At 41.4% G+C, this 27,230-nt stretch overlaps 2 protein-coding genes across 5 annotated transcripts in view; one reads left to right on the top strand and one right to left on the bottom strand.

Annotated features, from left to right (window-relative positions):
* The window catches only part of LOC139391898 (collagen alpha-2(IX) chain-like), a 42,124-nt gene extending 27,205 nt beyond the window's left edge, over window positions 1–14,919 (top strand). Inside the window, exons 18-28 of the mRNA XM_071139516.1 lie at window positions 1,307–1,360; window positions 1,674–1,727; window positions 1,882–1,953; window positions 2,511–2,546; window positions 2,728–2,772; window positions 3,446–3,478; window positions 3,852–3,998; window positions 4,210–4,264; window positions 4,358–4,546; window positions 4,650–4,727; window positions 13,180–14,919. Coding sequence (XP_070995617.1) covers window positions 1,307–1,360; window positions 1,674–1,727; window positions 1,882–1,953; window positions 2,511–2,546; window positions 2,728–2,772; window positions 3,446–3,478; window positions 3,852–3,998; window positions 4,210–4,264; window positions 4,358–4,546; window positions 4,650–4,727; window positions 13,180–13,385 — 969 coding nt within the window. The 3' untranslated portion in view covers window positions 13,386–14,919. The remainder of the gene's footprint in view (window positions 1–1,306; window positions 1,361–1,673; window positions 1,728–1,881; window positions 1,954–2,510; window positions 2,547–2,727; window positions 2,773–3,445; window positions 3,479–3,851; window positions 3,999–4,209; window positions 4,265–4,357; window positions 4,547–4,649; window positions 4,728–13,179) is intronic.
* Window positions 14,920–15,627: 708 nt separating this feature from the next.
* Window positions 15,628–27,230, bottom strand: part of LOC139392412 (collagen alpha-1(XVI) chain-like) — a 161,143-nt gene continuing 149,540 nt past the window's right edge. For all 4 annotated transcript variants that reach the window (XM_071140386.1, XM_071140388.1, XM_071140385.1 and 1 more), the window contains 5 exons: window positions 19,038–19,232; window positions 18,792–18,855; window positions 18,469–18,642; window positions 18,230–18,307; window positions 15,628–18,075 (listed from right to left, as the gene is read on the bottom strand). In XM_071140386.1, the coding sequence (XP_070996487.1) occupies window positions 17,882–18,075; window positions 18,230–18,307; window positions 18,469–18,642; window positions 18,792–18,855; window positions 19,038–19,232 (705 nt within the window). In that variant the 3' untranslated portion in view covers window positions 15,628–17,881. The remainder of the gene's footprint in view (window positions 18,076–18,229; window positions 18,308–18,468; window positions 18,643–18,791; window positions 18,856–19,037; window positions 19,233–27,230) is intronic.

Here is a 27,230-nt window from a genome sequence, read left to right as displayed (position 1 = left end):
CTAGTTTGCTCTGTTTTTGGGGAGAATTCTTTCCAATGTGTCAAGTAATTCTCTTTTTGTTTCTCATGATTTGCTTGGGTCTAATTGTGCTGCTGTCCTGGGGCTCTGTGGGGTGTGTTTGTGTTTGTGAATAGAGCCCCAAGACCAGCTTGCTTAAGGGACTCTTCTCCAGGTTCATCTCTCTGTAGGTGATGGCTTTGTTATGGAAGGTTTTGGAATCGCTTCCTTTTAGGTAGTTGTAGAATTTAATGTCTCTTTTCTGGATTTTGATTATTAGCGGGTATCGACCTAATTCTACTCTGCATGCATTATTTGGTGTTCTACGTTGTACACTGAGGATGTGTTTGCAGAATCCGCATGCAGAGTCTCAATTTGGTGTTTGTCCATTTTGTGGATTCTTGGTTGTTGAGTGGACCCCAGACCTCACAACCATAAAGGGCAATGGGTTTGGTTCTATAACTGATTCAAGTATTTTTAGCCAGATCCTATTTGGTATGTCGAATTTGATGTTCCTTTTGATGGCATAGAAGGCTTTGTGAAAGTTACCTGTGGCGCTGATGTTTAGGCCAAGGTATGTATAGTTTTTTGTGTGCTCTAGGACAATGGTGTCTAGATGGAATTTGTATTTGTGGTCCTGGCAACGGGACCTTTTTTGTAACACCATTATTTTGGTCTTACTGAGATTTACTGTCAGGGCCAAGGCCTGACAGAATCTGTGCAGAAGATCTAGGTGCTGCTGTAGGCCCTCCTTGGTTGGGGACAGAAGCACCAGATCATCAGCAAACAGAAGACATTTGACTTCGGATTCTAGTAGGGTGAGGCCGGGTGCTGCAGACTGTTCTAGTGCCCTCGCCAATTTGTTGAAGAGTGTGGGGCTAAACCTGCATCCCTGTCTCACCCCACAGCCCTGTGGAAAGAAATGTGTGTGTTTTTTGCCAATTTTAACTGCAGACTTCTTTGTGTACATGGATTTTATAATGTTTGTTTTTTCCCCAACACCACTTTCTATCAATTTGTATAGCAGACCCACATGCCAAATTGAGTCAAAGGATTTTTTGAAGCCAACAAAGCATGAGAATACTTTTTTGTTTTGTTTGTTTCTCTGTCAATTAGGTTGTGCGGGGTGAATATGTGATATGTCATACGATAATTTGGTAAAAAGCCCATTTGACATTTGCTCAGTACATTGTTTTCACTGAGGAAATGTAAAAGTCTGCTGTTAATGAGAATGCAGAGGATTTTCCCAAGGTTGCTTTGACGCTTATCCCAGCGTAGTTATTGGGGTCTCTCTCTCCTTCTCTGTCAGGGTGAGCCTGGTCTTCCTGGTGAAGCTGGTATGGAGGGCGTTCCTGGACCTAAGGTATCTTCTATAACAAGTCACCATAGCTATAACAAGTCATCATCACTATAACAAGTGCTATGGAGTTTTTGAATTAATCTCTCTACGTCTCTCTCTCTCCGTCTCTCTCTCTCTCTCTCTCTCCGTCTCTCTCTCCATCTCTCTCTCTCTCTCTCTCTGTCTCTCTCTCTCTCTCTCTCTGTCTCTCTGTCTCTCACTCTCTCTGTCTCTCTCTCTCTGTCTCTCTCTCTCTCTCTCTGTCTCCCTGTCTCTCTCTCTGTCTCTCTCTCTCTGTCTCTCTCTCTCTGTCTCTCTCTCGTTCTCTCTCCCTCAGGGTGACAGAGGCCAGAGGGGAGCTGTAGGGCCACAGGGTATTGTCGGCAAGGCTGTAAGTCACTTCTGCACATCTCAGCAGAAACATGTACTTTCGGCTAAATCTGTGGTTCTCGAACTTCGGTTCCTGACAGGAGATCACTTTTAAAATAACAAGTAAACACACATCTAGCCAGGACAATAATCTAAGTGTTGTTGTGTGTCTGCAGGGCAACAAGGGTATGAGAGGGCCTATGGGTGTCCCAGGGGCTCAAGGCATCTCAGGAACCAAGGGAGACAAGGTGTGTGTGTGTGTGTGTGTGTGTGTGTGTGTGTGTGTGTGTGTGTGTGTGTGTGTGTGTGTGTGTGTGTGTGTGTGTGTGTGTGTGTGTGTGTGTGTGTGTGTGTGTGTGTGTGTGTGTGTAAAATATATGTGTGTGCTCTTGCATCTGTGAGTTTACGGATGTGTCTGTATCGAGACATATTGTTTGTGTGTCCATGCGAGTGCTTGCGTGTGTTTGTTTTAATGTTGAACGTCGAAGCCACAATGAGGATGCATTCCTGTCGATATCATACACATGTGATCATGCAGTTATCCAAATGGCCTGTTGGTGGCAGTGCTGACCCACAAATCCTCCAGCCTCATAAAGATGCTGCCGTTGTCCCACACAGAGCCTTAGCAATATAAATGATAGTACGAGAGTCGTCATCTCCCATGTCTTTAGATGAAACTACATCTTTCTTACTGTGTGCTGTGTCTCCTGCAGTCCTTAGCTGGATCAATATATTGGCCTTGCTCTTTATTATAATGTATTAAGTATTTGACTGTATTTACTGTGTGACTCATTTCTTTGCACAGGGATTCCAAGGGAAAGTTGGTGCGAAGGGAGACTTTGTGAGTAGCAGTAAGCCTGTGATTTAAACCAATGCCATAGCCGCATAATGAAGTGTCCAAAATAACTCACGTATGATGCAATTGGAATAGGCTTTGTAATAGCAATTTGTAATAATAAAAATCTTTGTAATAGCCGATGATCAATTCATTTTTTTTGTCACACGCTCTCTCACTCTTTCAGGGTGATCCTGGTGTAGAAGGCTTGGCTGGGGAGAAAGGAGAGAAGGTGAGGGGCTTTATCAGGATGGGACGGGGGGAGGCATCATGAAGGGGGATGCCACATTCTGGAAGAGGAAGTAAGGGTCTAAGGGGAAGGGTTGAGTCTAAGGGGAAGGGTTGAGTCTAAGGGGAAGGGTTGAGTCTAAGGGGAAGGGTTGAGTCTAGGGGGAAGGGTTGAGTCTAGGGGGAAGGGTTGAGTCTAGGGGGAAGGGTTGAGTCTAGGGGGAAGGGTTGAGTCTAGGGGGAAGGGTTGGGTCTAGGGGGAAGGGTTGGGTCTAGGGGGAAGGGTTGGGTCTAGGGGGAAGGGTTGAGTCTAAGAGGAAGGGTTGAGTCTAAGGGGAAGGGTTGAGTCTAGGGGGAAGGGTTGAGTCTAGGGGGAAGGGTTGAGTCTAGGGGGAAGGGTTGAGTCTAGGGGGAAGGGTTGAGTCTAGGGGGAAGGGTTGAGTCTAAGGGGAAGGGTTGAGTCTAAGAGGAAGGGTTGAGTCTAAGAGGAAGGGTTGAGTCTAAGGGGAAGGGTTGAGTCTAAGAGGAAGGGTTGAGTCTAAGAGGAAAACTGTATTACACAGGTAGGATTTCAGACTGGATTGGACTGACCTGTCTGTCTGTCTGTCTGTCTGTCTGTCTGTCTGTCTGTCTGTCTGTCTGTCTGTCTGTCTGTCCGTCTGTCTCTCCTCTGGCAGGGTTTGGGTGGTGAGCCTGGACCCAAAGGACAGGTAAGAACATCACTGGGGTTACTCCCAATCACACTTCCTTCATAGTAGATGGAAGCTAGTCGAAGCTAGTCAAAGCTAGTTGAAGATAGTCAAAATGAATTGAAGCTAGTCAAAGCTAATATAAGCAACTTGAAACTAGCTGAATCTATTCAAAGCTAGTGGAAGCCTGTTTAAGATAGTCACATCTAGTCAATGCTAGTTGAAGCTAGTTAAAGCTAGTTGAAGCCAGTCGAAGCTAGTTGATGCTATTTGAAGATATTCAATGCTAGTAGAAGATAGTTGAAGCTAGTCTAAGCTATTGGAAACTAGTAGAATTTAGTTGAACCTACTCTGTTGTCACTTTGGGTCTCATCTACCACTCTTTCCTCCACAGCAAGGAGTGAGGGGAGAGACAGGGTACAATGGCCCCACAGGAGACTCAGGCAAACTAGGAGACCAGGGACCAGGAGGACTGCCTGGGCCTCGCGGTCTCAATGGGGAGAGAGGAGTTCCAGGCATGCCAGGCATTGTGGGGGCATCAGTGAGTCCTAAAAAGCTTTGCCATAACAACACAGATTAGTGAGATAGTGGTATAATTACCCTCAATAGAGAATGCTAGTGATTGACTGACTGATTGCTTGATGATTGGTTGTTTTTTTCTTTCCTCTCCTCTACATTCCGTTCCTCCATCTTACACCTACTATCCTATCATCCATCTTTCCCTCTCTCTCCCTTTCCTTGATCCTCTACAGGGACGGGATGCATCAGACCAGCACATCATTGAGGTGGTTCTGAAGATGCTGCAAGGTAAGAGGTCACAATTATAAATCTACTGAGTCTACTGTATCCAGGTAAAACATTGACTGTAGGTTATATACATCCTCTATCCTCCTCATCCAGAGCGTCTGGCGGCTGTAGCGGTGAGCGCTAAGCGTGCCGTACTGGGTGGAGCCGGTGTCATGGGTCCCCCTGGTCCTCCTGGACCCCCAGGAGCTCCCGGTGCTCAGGGCCCACACGGCCTTACCGGCGCCCGCGGCATCCCTGGCATGTTTGGAGCCTCCGGACAGATCGGCAACACTGGACTGAAAGGTAGAAACTTTCCAGATAAAAAGAGACACTGATCACTCAAAGAGTAATACAACAGATTAATACCACTGGCCCCTCTCCATGCCTCCATCTTTCTCTCTTTCAGGAAAGAGAGGAGTGAAGGGAGACAGAGGAGATCCTGGTAAACCACATGCTGGCCAGCCAGGACCCCCGGGAATAACAGGTGAGACTCCAGGAGCACCACACACACACACACACACACACACATATACACACACTCATCAGTGACCGTCCTATACACACCTATCCAGTTGCTGTAAAGGTGCGGAGGTGGAGGTGCATGCGCGTACCGATAACCACAAAACTGTGGTTATACAGTATGTAGAAGCTGTGGTTAAACAGTACGTAGAGACTGTGGTTATACAGTATGTAGAGACTGTGGTTATACAGTATGTAGAGACTGTGGTTATACAGTATGTAGAAGCTGTGGTTATGCAGTATGTAGAAGCTGTGGTTATACAGTATGTAGAAGCTGTGGTTATACTGTATGTAGAAGCTGTGGTTATGTAGTATGTAGAAACCAGACAACAAAGCTTAAATTAAGCCTCTTAAAATTGCTTAATCAATATGTCCCCAGCAACTGTAAGAGAGTGAGCAGTCAGTTATGTACAACAGCGAACCAATCAGTTGGTAAAGCTGCTTGGCTGCACAAATCCAACAAGCCATGGCTTCCCCCAGAGGAAAAGATCAGTAGCAACTTGGAGACGCAAACAAGAGTAATTAACACCTACATGATTTCCATGAAAACAAAGCTAAAATACTCTCAATGCTCACCAAAACAAACAAACTGCTACAATCTGTTTTTAAAAAAGTAGATTCGCTCGAAAAGAAGGTAGCGGCTATTGTGTCAGACATGCATGTACAAGGTTTGCGCATGAACGAACAAGACAACAAAATGTGCCATTTGAAAAATAGAAGTTGAATTGGACCAGCAAGAAAACAGAATGAGATGAAACAACATGAGAATATTGAATACATGAACAGGTGTGGAAGAAAATGCAAAGGATGGAATGAATCAGTGCCAACAAAGCCCTAAACAAGCTGCAAGAAACCTTTCCAGTTGAAGGAGGAGACCCCCTGCACTGAGGACAAAGCAGGAAAAATATAGAATCAGTGATGCCGAAGACCAGCTTATCGTAAATTGAAACAATATTCTCTCCCTCTCCCCCCAATGCAATCTATACTCTACTTTCCCCAAGGAGCTGTTCTCCTCTGTGAAGTAACGATAGAAGTAGCCAATGCCAACGGGCTAAAGGGACACTGACAGACAGTACAAAGGGGGAAATATAGCAAGTACTGTATGTCAATCACTGTTCTATGGATGTGTGGGTGTGGAAAAAATACCCAATTGTCATACTTGAGTAAAAGTAAAGATACCTTAACAGAAAATGACTCAAGTGAAAGTCACCCAGTAAAATACTACTTGAGTAAAAGTCTAAAAGTATTTGGTTTTAAATATACTTAAGTATCACAAGTAAATGTAATTGCTAAAATATACATAAAAGTAAAAGTATAAATAATTTCAAATTCCTTCTATTAAGCAAACCAGATGACACCAGTTTTGTGTTTTATTAATTTACGGATAGCCAGGGGCACATTCCAACGCTCAGACATAATTTTATAACAAATCATTTGTGTTTGGTAAGTCCGCCAGATCAGAGTCAGTAAAATTAATAAGAGTTCTGGCCAAAATAGGAGAGGATGTCAAGTCATTATTATTTTTTGATGGCCATTATGGTTAAGACACAATGGTGGTTATTTGTGGGAGATTGACTCTGTCTGATGGATCAGGACGGGGGAGGTGGGAGGGCATCAGACACTTCCCTGAAGTATGTGTGGTGCCTCCACTCATCTCACTTCGGTCTCTCGGGGCACCCACTCTCCCCAAGTAGAGCCCCACCAGCCACTATACTCATTTAATTCCCAAGGTATTACAAACTGACCACAGTATTTACAGTGGGGCAAAAAAGTATTTAGACAGCCACCAATTGTGCAAGTTCTCCCACTTAAAAAGATGAGAGAGGCCTGTAATTTTCATCATAGGTACACTTCAACTATGACAGACAAAATGAGAAAACAAATCCAGAAAATCACATTGTAGGATTTTTAATGAATTTATTTGTAAATTATGGTGGAAAATAAGTATTTGGTCAATAACAAAAGTTTATCTCAATACTTTGTTATATACCCTTTGTTGGCAATGACAGAGGTCAAACATTTTCTGTAAGTCTTCACAAGGTTTTCACACACTGTTGATGGTATTTTGGCCCATTCCTCCATGCAGATATCCTCTAGAGCAGTGATGTTTTGGGGCTGTTGCTGGGCAACACGGACTTTCAACTCCCTCCAAAGATTTTCTATGGGGTTGAGATCTGGAGACTGGCTAGGCCACTCCAGGACCTTGAAATGCTTCTCATTTTGTCTGTCATAGTTGAAGTGTACCTATGATGAAAATTACAGGCCTCTCTCATCTTTTTAAATGGGAGAACTTGCACAATTGGTGGTTGACTAAATACTTTTTTGCCCCACTGTATGTGGCAGTCTTTCTTCATTGTATTTATGACATAATCCACAGATTTGTGGTATATTAGGGGTAGAGTAGGAGCTAAAAGCCCTAAAATGGCACAGTGCCTCAAAGTACAAATAAGTACTTGCTTTATGTTTCATGTGTGTTCTCTGTTAAATGTTTGCTCAGCCTAAATGTTCCTACATGTTCTCACGTTTCATTTATGTAATCTATACAATAACTATGTATTCATACTATGACTTCTCCACATCCATCGGATGTCAAACGCCCTCATATGACGTGTCTGCTAAAAGGTATCTGGTTCTTCAATGACGGACAGAACAGACGAGGTTAACTTTGATTCTATACAAGGCTAACAAAATCCTAATGATTGCATGGAATGTGTAAAAAAAGCACAAGGTTCTTAAACGTCTAAAGAGATGGTCTGGCGATGTGGTTTTCCTGCAAGCTCTACACTTAAAAAAACGAGAAATGTAGTATTTAAAGAGAAGCTGGGTTAGAAAGGTCTATGCTGCCACCTACTGTAGTAACAGCAGAAGTCTATGCATCCTGGTAAACAAGAATACACACTTTAATCCCAGCACAAGGACCAAGAGGTACGTTTTCTAATTTTGAATGGTTCCTTATATGGGGAAAAATACACATTACTTTCATTGTATATCCCCCAGTGGCAAACCTAGTGTTTTTAGATAGAATTGAAGCTACAGTGCATTCGGAAAGTATTCAGACCCGTTGACTTTTTCCACATTTAGTTTCATTACAGCCTTATTCTAAAATTGATTAAATTACTTTTTTCTTCATCAATCTACACACAATGCCCTATAATGACAACGCCAAAAAATGTCTGCCACATTGAAGGTCCCCAAGAACACAGTTGCCTCCATCATTCTTAAATGGAAGAAATTTGGAACCACCAAGACTCTTCCTAGAGCTGACCGCCCAGCCAAACTGGGCAATCGGGGGAGAAGGGCCTTGGTCAGGAAGGTGACCAAGAACCCGATTGTCACTCTGACAGAGCTCTAGAGTTCCTCTGTGGAGATGTGAGAACCTTCCAGAAGGACAACCATCCCTGCAGCACTCCACCAATCAGGCCTTTATGGTAGAGTGGCCAGATGGAAGCCAGTCCTCAGTAAAAGGCACATGACAGCCCACTTGGAGTTTGCAAAAAGGCACCTAAAGGACTCTAAGACCATGAGAAACAAGATTCTCTGATCTGATGAAACCAATATTGAGCTCTTTGGCCTGAATGCCAAGTGTCACGTCTGGAGGAAACCTGGCACCATCCCTACATTGAAGCATGGTGGTGGCAGCATCATGCTGTGGGGATCTTTTTCAGCAGGAGGGACTTGGAGATGAGTCAGGATTGAGGGAAAGATGAACGGAGCAAAGTACAGATAGATCCTTGATGAAAAACTGCTCCAACGCGTTCAGGGGCTCAGACTGGGGTGAAGGTTCACCTTCCAACAGGACAACAACCGTAAGCACACAGCCAAGACAGCGCAGGAGTGGCTTCGGGACAAGTCTCTGAATGTCCTTGAGTGGCCAGCCAGAGCTCAGACTTGAACCCAATTGAACATCTCTGGAGAAACCTGAAAATAGCTGTGTGGCGACGCTCTCCATCCAACCTGGCAGACCCTTGAGAGGATCTGCAGAGAACAATGGGAGAAACTCCCCCAAAACAGGTGTGTCAAGCTTGTAGCATCATACCCAAGAAGCCTCAAGGCTGTAATTGCTGCCAAAGGTGCTTCAACAAAGTACTGAGTAAAGGGTTATATTTCAGTTTTTGTTTCACGTTTTTTTGCAAAACTTCCTGAAAACCTGTTTTTTCTTTGTCATTATTGGGGTATTGTGTGTAGATTAACGAAGGGAAAATTATTTATTCCATTTTAGAAAAAGGCTGTAATGTAACAAAATGTGGAAAAAGTCAAGAGGTCTGAATACTTTCTGAAAGCACCGTATCAAACCCAGACAGGAACTATTATTTTAGCAGGTGACCTGAATCAAGCATTCAGCCAATTAGACAGGCATAGCAATAAAAAAACAAATGGAAATTCAAGGAACTTCCAAAGAGGCTGAAAATGTTAATTACTACAAATATTTTACAGGCACCTGGAGATTTTATCCCCGACTTCAAAAGACTACTCTTTTTTTTCTCAACATTTGAAAAGCTCTTCAAGTTTTTTATTCCAAAAATGCTCACAACAATATACTGGGTACTAAAATCCATGATACAGTGATATCGGATCATTCTCCTGTATCATGCTTAATTACACCAACAGAAAATGCACTTATAGTGAGAGAATAATTATGGTCAATGAACAGAGCGCATCTTTAATTCCCGAAATGTATTAAATAGATATTTTTTTAAATTACCATAACAAATGTAGACATACAACACAGAGAAAAGCCGCCCCCGACATCATTTGGAATGCTTTTACGGAGTACATTAGGGGGAACGATAATCTCATACTCTACAAAAGTTCAATCTGAGTTAGTAATTCATTTCTCTTAGAAAAGAAAATCTATCTTAGAAAAAGTCAATAAAAAATATTTACTAGGTAAAGAAGAAAATGACATTTCTGAACTTAAGCAGGAATATAATCTTTTACTTTTGAAGAGCCAACAACTACAGGTTAAACTCAGATAAAGCATACTGTTGCATAAAGCATAAATTGAAATCACACAGAAATAAATATTAGAAACTGTTATAAAACATTCGGGCGGAGAAATGCACCAGGGATGAACAGTTTACACAAAGATTTGTATTTTATATTCTGGAACAAAGTAGTGTCCCTATTTAACCAAACGTCACTCAATGCTATGCTTCCGAGTTCCATGTATCAAACTTTTATTTCAGTCATATTAAACCAGGAACATTTGGAGAGTCCCCTGCAGATTACAGATCCATACATTTGATAAAGTGGGACAATAAAATAATGACAACACTCAAAAGCATCAAAATGGCAAAACTCTTACCAGACTTGATACATATTAATCAAACAGGGTTGATTAAAAATAGACACAAACAAACACAAGAACATGTTTCAGAATAATACAAAACACACAAAAAGGATGTTGATTTGTCAATAATGGCTGTTGATGATGAAATGGCTGTTGATGATGAAATGGCTGTTGATGATGAAAAGGCTGTTGATGAAAAGGCTGTTGATGATGAAAAGGCTGTTGATGATGAAAAGGCTGTTGATGATGAAAAGGCTGTTGATGATGAAAAGGCTGTTGATGGTGAAAAGGCTGTTGATGATGAAAAGGCTGTTGATGATGAAAAGGCTGTTGATGATGAAAAGGCTGTTGATGATGAAAAGGCTGTTGATGATGAAAAGGCTGTTGATGATGAAATGGCTGTTGATGATGAAAAGGCTGTTGATGATGAAAAGGCTGTTGATGATGAAAAGGCTGTTGATGATGAAAAGGCTGTTGATGATGAAAAGGCTGTTGATGATGAAAAGGCTGTTGATGATGAAATGGCTGTTGATGATGAAAAGGCTGTTGATGATGAAAAGGCTGTTGTTGATGAAACGGCTGTTGATGATGAAAAGGCTGTTGATGAAAAGGCTGTTGACTTTTCTATTTAGACCTTCGGAAGCATTCAACTTTCCAGCTAAAATAATACATTTAATACAAATATTATATAAATATCATTAAGCAAAAATATGCACAAATAATACAGTACCTGATGAAATTGCTTTAAAAGGGGAAAAGGACAGGATGTCCTGTCTCCCCCTACTGGTTTCACTGGCAATTGAACTGCTGGCAGAAAGAATTTGACAGCACACAAACATAACAGGTATGAGTACTGATAAACATGAATAGAAATTAAACTGATTTGACGATGATCTCCTGATATACTGTACCTGACTAATATTGAAACTCAATGCTGCCCTTGTTAAAAACATTTTTGGAATACTCTAAAGTAAAAGGATATAAAATGAAAGTGGAAAAAGCTGAAATAATGGCAATAGGAAAAATAAATATAATAACTGATGATCTACAGCAATCCTTTAAGTGGACCAAAAAAATATAACATACCTATGATGCTTAATAAGTGACAAAAAACAACAAATATATAAAGATAACTTTATATCATCACTCAACAAAATTAATGCGCATCTAATTAATATGAACATTCTCCCATTAATCTTATAGGTAGAATAAACCTCTTTTAGAATGGCAAAGATTTTATTTTTAATTTCGGTAATATAATTTACCCCATTAAAGACATTCTTTAAAAAAGTATTCTCGGACATAAGATAACAGACTTCATATGGGAAAATAAAACTCGTAGAATAAATAGGGAACCTTCCAGAAATGGAATTGTGTCAACTCGCCACCCAAGGCTTTTACTTGCGACATATGCACTAAAATGCACTAAACTGGAACAATGGGTGCATAATGAAGATGTGTATGCTCATCCCTAGAATCTCTTCACCTGTTTGTTTTCAAAGGCTGGAGCTAAGAACATTAACAACTTCATAGCTAAGAACATTAACAACTTCATAGTTAAGAACATTAACAACTTCATAGTTAAGAACATTAACAACTTCATAGTTAAGAACATTAACAACTTCATAGTTAAGAACATTAACAACTTCATAGTTAAGAACATTAACAACTTCATAGCTAAGAACATTAACAACTTCATAGTTAAGAACATTAACAACTTCATAGTTAAGAACATTAACAACTTCATAGTTAAGAACATTAACAACTTCATAGTTAAGAACATTAACAACTTCATAGTTAAGAACATTAACAACTTCATAGTTAAGAACATTATAACAGAATTAAAGAAAATTAAATCAATCCTACAATAACCAAAATATCTCCCTAAAAACACACCCCTATGGAACAATCCTTTGATAGCTTCACCGATAAATTGGCCCACATGGAAAACCAAAGGCATAGAAACTGTAAATGACAGAGTAAAGGAAATACAATTATTTCAATGACAGAATGAAAACTGTTTTGGACTGATTAATGTAGACATTTTCAAATACTATATTGGGCTCCCAAGTGGTGCATTGGTCTGAGGCACTGCATGTCAGTGCTAGTAGGCATAACTACAGACCTTGGTTCTATCCCGGGCTGTAGCACAACCGGCAGTGATCAGGAGTCCCATAGGGCAGCGCACAGTTGTCCGGGTTAGTGGAGGGCTTGGCCGGGGTAGGCCATCATTGTAAAATAAGAATTTGTTCTTAACTGACTTGCCTATTTAAATGAATGTTAGATAAAAACATTTTTTTTAACTTAAACATTTTATATCAAAAATATCGACCTGAACACTTTTGGACATCAGAGAAATGTTGAGGAAATCCTGTTGGGGTCAGAAACAAATGCTCATATGATAGGTAAGATATACAACACCTTGCAGAGAGAGTCTATCACAATGACAATCTGCTAGAAAAAATATAAACTATTGGAACCAAGGCTTAAAAATAATGGATATAGGCAACACTAGGCAGTGTTGGAACATAATGAACACAATTACAGTTAACAAAACTGTACTCTTAAATCCAGTATAAACTAATCTAAATGTATAGAATTTATTATGCAAAAAACAAAATTAACAAATTCTACACTACAACTGCATAGTCATGTCTTTAGTATAAAACGAACAACGTCTCAATAATTCATGCCTTCTGGGAGTGCTATAAAGTCCAAAAGTTCTGGGCAGAGTTAAAAAGCTGCGCTGGCAGTCTGAAGTTTTACAATGTACATTTACTTTTAATACGTCTATCTGCATATTTCATGACATAGCATGCTTTATTATTTAAATATGGAAAAAAAATCTGTCTACAAACAGAAACATTTTTCAGTAATATGGGGCAGAGTCTTACAAGCATTAGAAACAGCAATGGGTGTATGGTGGGAACATGTGGGTCTGAGCAAATGTGATATTATGTTTGTGGAAATGTATGTATGTAAATGTTAAATTGTCTATTGTTTTTGTCCATGTATGTTTTAGTTTATTGTACAAAATAATTACAGAAAATATTACAATAAAAAGTGTATCAACTTACATCAGGAAGTCATGGTGTCAAAGTAAAACTTTACAACCCTTCCTCCTCAGGTCCCCCTGGTATTGACGGAGTGGCTCGAAACGGAAAGCCTGGTGAGCGAGGCCCCCAGGGCTCGGCAGGAGAGGCTGGCCGTCCTGGTAAGGCGGGCCCCACTGGTCTTCCAGGGTTCTGTGAGGCTGCAGCCTGCCTAGCTGCCTCGGCCTACACCTCCCCCAGACTACAGGACTCCGCCAGGGTCAAGGGCCCAGGAGTCTAACCTGAGACCTCTCCATCAAGAGCCCCACAACACCAGGGAGAAAGAGAGAGACAGAAGAGAGAAGCAGGGATAGAGGAGAGAGAGAGAGACAGAAGAGAGAGAAGCAGGGATAGAGGAGAGAGAGAGAGAGACAGAAGAGAGAGAAGCAGGGATAGAGGAGAGAGAGAGAGAGAGACAGAAGAGAAAGAAGCAGGGATAGAGGAGAGAAAGAGAGAGACAGAAGAGAGAGAACTCTTCTTTATTGCATACCAACAAGAGCGAGGAGTTGGGGAAATACTATCATGACTGACATTGCCCCTCTGACCCCTAAACTGACGACCTTCAGTTGAACTGTTTGGAGACTGTTTGCAACATACATCATGCCCATCTACTTTAAATCACCCTGAGGACAGCCACTCACAGCCAATAACACCCCTCTGAAATTACAATCTCTGGTTCGGGATTGGCTTTTTTCAATGTCAGTCACATCCAACTGCCTCACCCCCCCCCAACCACAGAGGGAACTAGAATGATGCTGCGTTCAAAGCAACTGGGTGCTCAGAACTCTGAAATCTCAGACTTCCAACTTTAGTGCGTTCAAGACATCTGGGAACTCATAAAAAAAACGAGCTCAGACTGGAAAAAAATATTTTTGAACGGTCATCCAACTCGGAATTCCAACTCGGAATTCTCAAGCCTCTTTCTAGAGCTTCAACTTTCCAACCTGAAGATCACTGACATCATGATTTTTTGGGGGTTCCCAGTTGTCTTGGACGCGTCATGGGAGAAACGTAGTGATATCAGAATCATATCCAGTGACGTCATTGATAATGTCATCAGCAGCAGCCGTAGCCCCTGGACTGGGAGGACTAGAGATAGACTTTGTGTCTAATGATTGGTGCTTTTTTATTTTATGTACCGTGGTCACTTTAAATGCTATTGTTTAATACCTGAAATACGAATTTTTAAATATGTTTTGAAGCAGAAAAGGCAAGCATATGACCCACTCCACCCGCCACCAAACAACAAGTGGCTTACAAGTGTACACAAAAGTACCAATAAAAGATTAGGATCAAAATCCACGCTCCATACTGTACCTTTGTAAGATGTATTGCTAAAATCCTCGCCTATATGCTCGAGTGAAATAGTGAAACGCTCGAGTGAATTATCTCACATGTACATTGCCGCCCCTTTCTACCTTTGCCTCATTTTAGAAAACATGTTTTCTTTAGCCTTGATCTCTTCCTCTAGTTGACTGGCAACAGCACATCCTGATGGGTACTCCCATCTACTTCCCATAAGTCAGTGCTGTACAACTTTGTAAATGTTTGTCTTACTGCAATCAATCTTTCTATGCCACTGTCAACTAACTTCCACAGAGTCAATCAATGTCAACATTCTAATAACAACTAGGACATGTTATTTTCATTAACAGAAACTATTTATTGTTCTTTATATGATTCATCTGTAAAGACGTGCAATTTCTTTTTTTCCCTTGGTTGTTCAGGTCAACCAATTCCAAAACAATACAAAATAAAGTTTTGTAAAACCTGAATGTTCTTCCCTACCATGTGGGAACCGTTGGATCTCTGAATATAAACAATTATTGTACTAAAATGACATGGTCATTATTCCAGTGGGTTTAGAGATGGGTTAACGGAAAGAGCCTAGACTTTCTCTGTCTTCTTGCCACACTCCAGTCCAGTCAGTGCTAGTAAGTTGGTTGCCAACTGTTTTCCAAGAAAATGAAAAACGTTAAGTGTTGAGGTGCATGTAGTCTGCCTAGACTAGAGAATAATGACATACCCCACATTATCCCAGTGGTAGGTATTCTGGTATAAGGCCTATAACGTGTAAAGTGTGGGCCAACACAGCCCAGTTCCAGTACCATGGAGTTCTTTAGTTGGACTGCTCTATCCTTTGCTGTTTATCCACCCCTATCCAACTGTGAGTAATACCAGCTCACGCTCTCAAAGCTGCGGAAGTCAAGCTTTTGTGAAAGCCTTCCACTTGAAAGATATTCTTATTGGACTCATTCACATAATAGTCTCTTGCAGGTGGCTTGGAGTTTATACAATAACAGCTCTAGCAATCGGCTTACTTGAAAAGCAGAATTATATAAATAAAGTGCTAGTTAATGTTTTATCCTTAGTATGCTTTCAATCAGAGAACCAAGGAAAGGCACATTGATGGTATGGCAACACCACAGTGAACTAGTCACATTATATACTTGGATGTCTCTGATCTGTTGATCAACAACATGTCTGCTTTGCAAAATTTATTAGCTTTTTCAGAAAAGTTTCCATAAAAAACAACATCTCTTTACACAGGATGGCTTAATAAAATGTACGGGTAACACAGAAACAATCAGATCTACTGAGAATAGCAGGGAAACAGCGCTGTTGTTTTAACAAGATGTTTGTAAAAGCTAGGAATGAAGAGTGGAGATATGTTATTGTTTGGGTATTTAGTATACCTAGGGTCAGTAGTTATTCCTGACCAGGAAACACTCTGGACAGGTCACATGTTCAGGAAAAAACTCCAATAACAACTCAGAACATCTATATGATTCTAAACCTGGTGATATCCATTACATAGCTAGCGGTTGGTGACACCCTGTCGTGTATATATGACAGGTCAAACTAAAAAACAACAGAACATACAAGGCAGGAGACATACAGGTTGTACTCAGTTAGTAATGGATACAGGGAGAAGCTGGTTGGCACAGTGATGCCAGCGATGGTATGAGTGAATATGGATGTTCAACTTTTTTCTCTTATGTTTGATAATGACATTGAAAACTCTTAGTGGTCATAAAGAATGTACTTCTGCTTAGGATCGCTAAATTATGGGAACTTTCCCAAAATTACCAAGCTTCCAGAAATTCTGTTCAGATTTCTTTTCAGATTTCCTGCGTATTCTGGGAATCTTTCAGCCAGGATTTCTGAAAATCCTAGGTACACCAGTGGTGTACTCAAGGAGCAAATAATCCCTTTCAAGTTCATCTGTTGTGAAAAATAAGTTTGGTAGTGTGGTAAGACACTTGTTAATAGATTGCTATATAACAAGAAAAGGGATTTTTGAGGCAGTTTCGAAAATGCTACCGTTGAACATGATGTCCTGTACTCTCTGACACGCATGAAAATACCTTCCAGAGCATAATAATACCACCATATATAAATCCAATCTGTTTTTATACAAAAGGCACAATTCCCTCATAAAAAAATTGTTTTACAGAACAAATTACTCCCTTTAAAATATTTGTAAAAAACCCACTGGTAGTGGATACATGACAGTTGACCATAACAAACACACGGTAAGCCATGCTGACGCCAACTCCACAATACAAAAAGGTATAACAAGCCATTATATAAATATAAATATTTACACAAAACAGGCACTCTGGGAAGGTGAACATTATGTTCTTCTCACACAAACAGGGAAGAGAAGGTGAGAAGGCCATTATATAGCATACAGATCTGTTAAAGCATCAGACATCATTCAAGTGATGGTGTATATTCAAGCATAGAAATAACATAAACAACATAGCATGCATAAAGAATAAAGAACATTTGGAATGGGAGTGCCATGGCAGTTCTATTCATTCTGTTTCTATTGCTAGAGAGAAGCAAGATCAAAGCAGAACAGCAGAAAGCAGCTGTCTAATATTCCCAACGGGCACGTTTTATAATCAGAATGGGTGATAGTGATGATGAGGAAGAGTTTGCAGGTAGTTTTTTGAAGGCTGGATTTGCTCTTGCTGGTATTATCAAACTAAGCATGTATATCTTATAGAATGAACTTACAGCTAAAGTTGGGAAATTTTGAAGGAATGAACAGAACAGATAAGACAGAGAGTAGAGAGGCAGGATAGCGGTGTCCACATTATCTCCTTTATCAAAGCCACTTCAGCCAGTACTAAGTCTTCAGTTAGAAGAAGGTCCTACACATACAGATGTAGAATCTTAATTTGATCACGCTGTTGCAGGATGAACTTTCCTACAATGCAGGACATTTAAAATGTGTAGTGTATTTGGTGTTTAAAAAGGCTTTGAATGTTTGTAATTTCCACTTAGAAATGTAATACTTGATTTTCCATTAGGAAAATGTATCAACCATGACAAAAACGTCCATTAATTATAATCTACATAATAATGAACATTTCCTGTTGCTGCAGGATTGTTTTCCTGCTTCAGCAAACTGGCTCAAATTAAGATCCTACATCTGTATATATTTTCTACACAGGCGGTGAGGTGGACAGCTAACTGGCAAACACTTTGATGAATTAGGGATGGATGAAGAGGACCACATACACTATGGGTGCCTCAGTATTCACTTGTTTTCCTGGGATGATTTCTGTTGATTGACTGGTCTTTTGTTTCTCTTCTCTCTCTCTTCACCCCTCCACTTCTGTCTCTAGTGCCTTCTGGTCTTTGGGTTGGTTTCTTCTATCTCTCCATCTTCTCTGTGTCTCCTCTCCTCCTCTCCTCTTCAATAATCTCTCTCTCTCTCTCTCTCTAGTAGGGGCCCTTGACGGGAGGGCCCTTAGGGTTCCACTCTATTGGTTGGCTCATACAGTCGGAGGGGTTACACCGGCCCTCCCTGCCCTTCTGGCCCGGCTGTCCAGGGGTTCCTGAGACTCCAGGGATCCCCTGCTGACCCACGGGGCCGCTGGGGCCCATCTTGCCATAGCCTGGGGGGCCCGGGACACCTGTGGCGGGGGGATGAAGGAACAGAGAACATCATTGAAGCACTGGATACACAGTGACTATAAAAGAGCAGAGCAGTTGAAAGAACTAACTTAATGAAGCTTTGGCAGGATAGTGAAGAGTTAAACATTTCAACAGGCTGATGTGGCGTCTCACCTGGTGCTCCTGGGGGTCCACTGTCACCCATCTCCCCTACACCCTTGTCACCTTTCTCTCCCTTCAGACCTCGTGGACCTGCAGACACGACAGAGGACATCACTTGAGAGAGGAGCTAACCTTTATGTTACGCTAAGCTGACATCACTTGTATTAACTGTTCATGATCTCCTATGTATTTATCATGACCATGGTATTCAGGAGTTACGACAAAAGGAATCAAGTGAATTCTAGACTCACCCTGTGGTCCCAGGACTCCTTGGCGGCCCTCTCTGCCTATCTGTCCTGGCTGACCCGGGGCCCCTGGAGACCCATTTCTACCTGGGTTACCATCCTTCCCTGGGGGGCCAGGACGACCGGGGGACGATACTTCTTGTGGCTGCTGCATACGAGACATGAAGTAGGCCATCCTCTCTGTAGGGGGATACAGTACAACTCCAGTTGATAAACCACCTAATATTCAATAAAGCTGTTTCCTTTCTCTGCCACTGCTCAATTAGGAAATACGGGCAGATATAAAGTATTGGTGATAAACTTAAACTAAAATAAGACCATGTTCTCACCATCAAATATCTTGATGACCTGCTGGCGAATGAAGTCCTTGATGTTGTCATAGTTGACCACAGGCTGTGGATTAGTGAGAGAGAGAGAAAGAGAGACATAAGAGAAGACCTAACCACCACTTTTGGGTTTTAGTCTTTTGACAAACTGTTGGTTTTGTGTTCCATTAGACATTGTGGAACAAACACGAACATAACTAGTAATCAATTCATAATCGAGGCAATTCACCTTAGTAGCTAAGGTCTCACCTCGTTGCCTGGTATTCCTGGAGGTCCAGTGGACCCTGAAGGTCCTGGTGAGCCCGGGGTGCCCCTCTCTCCCCTGGGTCCCACTGGGCCCATCACTGGGGTATCAGCTTTGGAGGAGTACCCCCCTCCACCAGGGGGTCCGGGGCGACCTCGCTCCCCTGGGGTACCCCTCTGACCTGGGGCACCTGGCTCACCCTGAGAGAAAGAGCGGGAGAGTGAGTCAGAAAAGAGGAGAGAAGAAGAGAGAAGAGGGGTGAGAGGTAGTGAGTTAGTTAGACATCCAATCACTGAAGAGTACTGTTCGACCACCGACAGCAGTGTTTTACATTGAAGATTGCAAAGATGAACTCCTGCACAATGACACTCTTGTATCTTCCACAATCCAACTTCTATCAAACTGTTTCCACCAACCCCTCAGGGGTGCGTGCTCAGTCCCCTCCTGTACTCCCTGTTCACTCATGACTGCACGGCCAGGCACAACTCCAACACCATCATTAAGTTAGCTGATGACAAAACAGTGGTAGGCCTGATTACCGACAACGACGAGACAGCCTATAGGGAGGAGGTCAGAGACCTGGCCGTGTGGTGCCAGGACAACAACCTCTCGCTCAACGTGATCAAGACAAAGGAGATGATTGTGGACTACAGGAAAATGAGGACAAAGCACACCCCCATTCTAATCGACGGGGCTGTAGTGGAAGAGCTGGAAGAGCTTCAAGTTCTTTGGTGTCCACATCAGCAACAAACTAACATGGTCCAAGCACACCAAGACAGTCTTGAAGAGGGCACGACAAAACCTATTCCCCCTCAGGGGACTGAAAAGATTTGGCATGGGTCCTCAGATCCTCAAAAGGTTCTTCAGCTGCACCATCGAGAGCATCCTGACTGGTTGCATCACCGCCTGGTATGGCAACTGCTCGGCCTCCGACAACAAGGCACTACAGAGGGTAGTGCGAACAGCCCAGTACATCACAGGGTCCAAGCTTCCTGCCATCCAGGCGGTGTCAGAGGAAGGCCCTACAAATTATCAAAGACTCCAGCCACCCTAGTCATAGACTGTTCTTTCTGCTACCGCACGGCAAGCGGTACCGGAGCGCCAAGACTAGGTCCAAGAGGCTTCTAAACAGCTTCTACACCGAAGCCATAAGACTCCTGAACAGCTAATCAAAGGGCTACCCCAGGCAATTTGCAGTGCCCGCACATGGACTCTGTACCGGTACCCCCCTGTATATAGTCTCGCTTTTTTACTTTATTGCTGCTCGTCAATTACTTATTACTTTTATCTCTTACTCTTATCCATATTTTTTTGAAACTGCATTGTTGGTTAGGGGCCCGTATGTAAGCATTTCACTGTTGTATTTCGCGCATGTGACTAATACAATTGGATTTGAACCTATTCCTGTCAGACCCTTGAAGGAGAGTCAACAAGGGGGCAATGTCCACTTTAGATTGTAATCAGGCCCGACCCAGCCTCTAGCGTATTCGTTCCTTCTACACAATAAAAACACACAGGATCGTATCCCAAATGGCACCCTATTCCCGATGTAGTGCACTACTTTTGACCGGGGCCCAAAGGGAATAGGGTGCAGTGTGGGATGAACAGCCTCCCAGACTCAGTAAACACACTCTGTATGGAGCCTAGCCAACACACTGTAAACAACATCCTGAGACAGACATGTGTGATTTATGTGAAACAAAGCTGGCCATTATGGAGGGCTAGCGTTTACATGTCACCACCGGACACTGGAGCCGACTGATGAAATAGAGAGCAGAAGAAGAGGAAGAAGAAGAAGAGATTCTCCTCTGTAATCTGTACTACTATAGTTAAAAGCCATGACAAAGCCTTCCTGCCACAATGACAAATCACCTCATCTAATGTCTCCGCTCCCACAGTAAATAGCATTATCCAGGGGATAGAGAATAACTATATTGGTTACTGCACTGTATCTAGTGTAGAGGACTACAGTTACTGTATCTAGTGTATAGGACTACAGTTACTGTATCTGGTGTAGAGGACTACAGTTACTGTATCTAGTGTAGAGGACTACAGTTACTGTACTGTATCTAGTGTAGAGGACTACAGTTACTGTATCTAGTGTAGAGGACTACAGTTACTGTATCTGGTGTAGAGGACTACAGTTACTGTATCTAGTGTAGAGGACAACAGTTACTGTATCTAGTATAGAGGACTACAGTTACTGTACTGTATCTAGTGTAGAGGACTACAGTTACTGTATCTAGTGTAGAGGACTACAGTTACTGTACTGTATCTAGTGTAGAGGACTACAGTTACTGTATCTAGTGTAGAGGACTACAGTTACTGTATCTAGTGTAGAGGACTACAGTTACTGTACTGTATCTAGTGTAGAGGACTACAGTTACTGTATCTGGTGTAGAGGACTACAGTTACTGTACTGTATCTAGTGTAGAGGACTACATTTACTGTATCTAGTGTAGAGGACTACAGTTACTGTATCTAGTGTAGAGGACTACAGTTACTGTATCTAGTGTAGAGGACTACAGTTACTGTACTGTATCTAGTGTAGAGGACTACAGTTACTGTACTGTATCTAGTGTAGAGGACTACAGTTACTGTATCTAGTGTAGAGGACTACAGTTACTGTATCTAGTGTAGAGGACTACAGTTACTGTACTGTATCTAGTGTAGAGGACTACAGTTACTGTACTGTATCTAGTGTAGAGGACTACAGTTACTGTATCTAGTGTAGAGGACTACAGTTACTGTATCTAGTGTAGAGGACTACAGTTACTGTATCTAGTGTAGAGGACTACAAGGACTACAGTTACTGTATCTAGTGTAGAGGACTACAGTTACTGTACTGTATCTAGTGTAGAGGACTACAGTTACTGTATCTAGTGTAGAGGACTACAGTTACTGTACTGTATCTAGTGTAGAGGACTACAGTTACTGTATCTAGTGTAGAGGACTACAGTTACTGTATCTAGTGTAGAGGACTACAGTTACTGTACTGTATCTAGTGTAGAGGACTACAGTTACTGTATCTAGTGTAGAGGACTACAGTTACTGTATCTAGTGTAGAGGACTACAGTTACTGTAATGTATCTAGTGTAGAGGACTACAGTTACTGTACTGTATCTCGTGTAGAGGACTACAGCTACTGTATCTAGTGTAGAGGACTACAGTTACTGTATCTAGTGTAGAGGACTACAGTTACTGTACTGTATCTAGTGTAGAGGACTACAGTTACTGTAATGTATCTAGTGTAGAGGACGACAGTTACTGTACTGTATCTAGTGTAGAGGACTACAGTTACTGTATCTAGTGTAGAGGACTACAGTTACTGTACTGTATCTAGTGTTGAGGACGACAGTTACTGTATCTAGTGTATAGGACTACAGTTACTGTACTGTATCTAGTGTAGAGGACTACAGTTACTGTATCTAGTGTATAGGACTACAGTTACTGTACTGTATCTAGTGTAGAGGACTACAGTTACTGTATCTAGTGTAGAGGACTACAGTTACTGTATCTGGTGTAGAGGACTACAGTTACTGTATCTGGTGTAGAGGACTACAGTTACTGTACTGTATCTAGTGTAGAGGACTACAGTTACTGTATCTAGTGTAGAGGACTACAGTTACTGTACTGTATCTAGTGTAGAGGACTACAGTTACTGTACTGTATCTAGTGTAGAGGACTACAGTTACTGTACTGTATCTAGTGTAGAGGACTACAGCTACTGTATCTAGTGTAGAGGATTACAGTTACTGTACTGTATCTAGTGTAGAGGACTACAGTTACTGTAATGTATCTAGTGTAGAGGACGACAGTTACTGTACTGTATCTAGTGTAGAGGACTACAGTTACTGTATCTAGTGTAGAGGACTACAGTTACTGTACTGTATCTAGTGCTGAGGACGACAGTTACTGTATCTAGTGTATAGGACTACAGTTACTGTACTGTATCTAGTGTAGAGGACTACAGTTAATGTATCTCGTGTAGAGGACTACAGTTACTGTATCTAGTGTAGAGGACTACAGTTACTGTATCTGGTGTAGAGGACTACAGTTACTGTATCTAGTGTAGAGGACTACAGTTACTGTATCTAGTGTAGAGGACTACAGTTACTGTATCTGGTGTAGAGGACTACAGTTACTGTACTGTATCTAGTGTAGAGGACTACAGTTATTGTATCTAGTGTAGAGGACTACAGTTACTGTACTGTATCTAGTGTAGAGGACTACAGTTACTGTACTGTATCTAGTGTAGAGGACTACAGTTACTGTACTGTATCTAGTGTAGAGGACTACAGTTACTGTATCTAGTGTATAGGACTACAGTTACTGTATCTGGTGTAGAGGACTACAGTTACTGTACTGTATCTAGTGTAGAGGACTACAGTTACTGTACTGTATCTAGTGTAGAGGACTACAGTTACTGTATCTAGTGTAGAGGACTACAGTTACTGTATCTAGTGTAGAGGACTACAGTTACTGTACTGTATCTAGTGTAGAGGACTACAGTTACTGTATCTAGTGTAGAGGACTACAGTTACTGTACTGTATCTAGTGTAGAGGACTACAGTTACTGTATCTAGTGTAGAGGACTACAGTTACTGTATCTAGTGTAGAGGACTACAGTTACTGTATCTCGTGTAGAGGACTACAGTTACTGTATCTAGTGTAGAGGACTACAGTTACTGTACTGCATCTAGTGTAGAGGACTACAGTTACTGTATCTAGTGTAGAGGACTACAGTTAGTGTATCTAGTGTAGAGGACTACAGTTACTGTACTGTATCTAGTGTAGAGGACTACAGTTACTGTATCTAGTGTAGAGGACTACAGTTACTGTACTGTATCTAGTGTAGAGGACTACAGTTACTGTATCTAGTGTATAGGACTACAGTTACTGTATCTGGTGTAGAGGACTACAGTTACTGTACTGTATCTAGTGTAGAGGACTACAGTTACTGTACTGTATCTAGTGTAGAGGACTACAGTTACTGTATCTAGTGTAGAGGACTACAGTTACTGTATCTAGTGTAGAGGACTACAGTTACTGTATCTAGTGTAGAGGACTACAGTTACTGTATCTAGTGTAGAGGACTACAGTTACTGTATCTAGTGTAGAGGACTACAGTTACTGTACTGTATCTAGTGTAGAGGACTACAGTTACTGTACTGTATCTAGTGTAGAGGACTACAGTTACTGAACTGTATCTAGTGTAGAGGACTACAGTTACTGTATCTAGTGTAGAGGACTACAGTTACTGTACTGTATCTAGTGTAGAGGACTACAGCTACTATACTGTATCTAGTGTAGAGGACTACAGTTACTGTATCTAGTGTAGAGGACTACAGTTACTGTATCTAGTGTAGAGGACTACAGTTACTGTATCTAGTGTAGAGGACTACAGTTACTGTACTGTATCTAGTGTAGAGGACTACAGTTACTGTATCTGGTGTAGAGGACTACAGTTACTGTACTGTATCTAGTGTAGAGGACTACAGTTACTGTACTGTATCTAGTGTAGAGGACTACAGTTACTGTACTGTATCTAGTGTAGAGGACTACAGCTACTGTATCTAGTGTAGAGGATTACAGTTAATGTACTGTATCTAGTGTAGAGGACTACAGGTACTGTCTCTAGTGTAGAGGACTACAGTTACTGTATCTGGTGTAGAGGACTACAGTTACTGTACTGTATCTAGTGTAGAGGACTACAGTTACTGTATCTAGTGTAGAGGACTACAGTTACTGTATCTGGTGTAGAGGACTACAGTTACTGTACTGTATCTAGTGTAGAGGACTACAGTTACTGTACTGTATCTAGTGTAGAGGACTACAGTTACTGTATCTAGTGTAGAGGACTACAGTTACTGTACTGTATCTAGTGTAGAGGACTACAGTTACTGTACTGTATCTAGTGTAGAGGACTACAGTTACTGTATCTGGTGTAGAGGACTACAGTTATTGTATCTAGTGTAGAGGACTACAGTTACTGTACTGTATCTAGTGTAGAGGACTACAGTTACTGTATCTAGTGTAGAGGACTACAGTTACTGTATCTAGTGTAGAGGACTACAGTTACTGTATCTAGTGTAGAGGACTACAGTTACTGTACTGTATCTAGTGTAGAGGACTACAGTTACTGTATCTAGTGTAGAGGACTACAGTTACTGTATCTAGTGTAGAGGACTACAGTTACTGTATCTAGTGTAGAGGACTACAGTTACTGTATCTAGTGTAGAGGACTATAGTTACTGTATCTAGTGTAGAGGACTACAGTTACTGTATCTAGTGTATAGGACTACAGTTACTGTATCTGGTGTAGAGGACTACAGTTACTGTATCTAGTGTAGAGAACTACAGTTACTGTATCTAGTGTAGAGGACTACAGTTACTGTACTGTATCTAGTGTAGAGGACTACAGTTACTGTACTGTATCTAGTGTAGAGGACTACAGTTACTGTATCTAGTGTAGAGGACTACAGTTACTGTATCTAGTGTAGAGGACTACAGTTACTGTACTGTATCTAGTGTAGAGGACTACAGTTACTGTATCTAGTGTAGAGGACTACAGTTACTGTATCTAGTGTAGAGGACTACAGTTACTGTATCTAGTGTAGAGGACTACAGTTACTGTACTGTATCTAGTGTAGAGGACTACAGTTACTGTATCTAGTGTAGAGGACTACAGTTACTGTATCTAGTGTAGAGGACTACAGTTACTGTATCTAGTGTAGAGGACTACAGTTACTGTACTGTATCTAGTGTAGAGGACTACAGTTACTGTATCTAGTGTATAGGACTACAGTTACTCTATCTAGTGTAGAGGACTACAGTTACTGTATCTAGTGTAGAGGACTACAGTTACTGTACTGTATCTGGTGTAGAGGACTACAGTTACTGTATCTAGTGTAGAGGACTACAGTTACTGTACTGTATCTAGTGTTGAGGACGACAGTTACTGTACTGTATCTAGTGTAGAGGACTACAGTTACTGTATCTCGTGTAGAGGACTACAGTTACTGTATCTGGTGTAGAGGACTACAGTTACTGTATCTAGTGTAGAGGACTACAGTTACTGTACTGTATCTAGTGTAGAGGACTACAGTTACTGTACTGTATCTAGTGTAGAGGACTACAGTTACTGTATTGTATCTAGTGTTGAGGACGACAGTTACTGTACTGTATCTAGTGTAGAGGACTACAGTTACTGTATCTAGTGTAGAGGACTACAGTTACTGTATCTAGTGTAGAGGACTACAGTTACTGTATCTAGTGTAGAGGACTACAGTTACTGTACTGTATCTAGTGTAGAGGACTACAGTTACTGTATCTAGTGTAGAGGACTACAGTTACTGTACTGTATCTGGTGTAGAGGACTACAGTTACTGTATCTAGTGTAGAGGACTACAGTTACTGTATCTAGTGTAGAGGACTACAGTTACTGTATCTAGTGTAGAGGACTACAGTTACTGTACTGTATCTAGTGTAGAGGACTACAGTTACTGTACTGTATCTGGTGTAAAGGACTACAGTTACTGTATCTAGTGTAGAGGACTACAGTTACTGTATCTAGTGTAGAGGACTACAGTTACTGTATCTAGTGTAGAGGACTACAGTTACTGTACTGTATCTGGTGTAGAGGACTACAGTTACTGTATCTAGTGTAGAGGACTACAGTTACTGTATCTAGTGTAGAGGACTACAGTTACTGTACTGTATCTCGTGTAGAGGACTACAGCTACTGTATCTAGTGTAGAGGACTACAGTTACTGTATCTAGTGTAGAGGACTACAGTTACTGTACTGTATCTAGTGTAGAGGACTACAGTTACTGTAATGTATCTAGTGTAGAGGACGACAGTTACTGTACTGTATCTAGTGTAGAGGACTACAGTTACTGTATCTAGTGTAGAGGACTACAGTTACTGTATCTAGTGTAGAGGACTACAGTTACTGTATCTAGTGTAGAGGACTACAGTTACTGTACTGTATCTAGTGTAGAGGACTACAGTTACTGTATCTAGTGTATAGGACTACAGTTACTCTATCTAGTGTAGAGGACTACAGTTACTGTATCTAGTGTAGAGGACTACAGTTACTGTACTGTATCTGGTGTAGAGGACTACAGTTACTGTATCTAGTGTAGAGGACTACAGTTACTGTACTGTATCTAGTGTTGAGGACGACAGTTACTGT

Source organism: Oncorhynchus clarkii, chromosome 32 (genome assembly GCF_045791955.1).
Source record: "Oncorhynchus clarkii lewisi isolate Uvic-CL-2024 chromosome 32, UVic_Ocla_1.0, whole genome shotgun sequence".
In the NCBI taxonomy this organism is placed as follows: Eukaryota; Metazoa; Chordata; class Actinopteri; order Salmoniformes; family Salmonidae; genus Oncorhynchus; species Oncorhynchus clarkii.
This window is presented reverse-complemented; position numbering and strand designations above follow the sequence as displayed.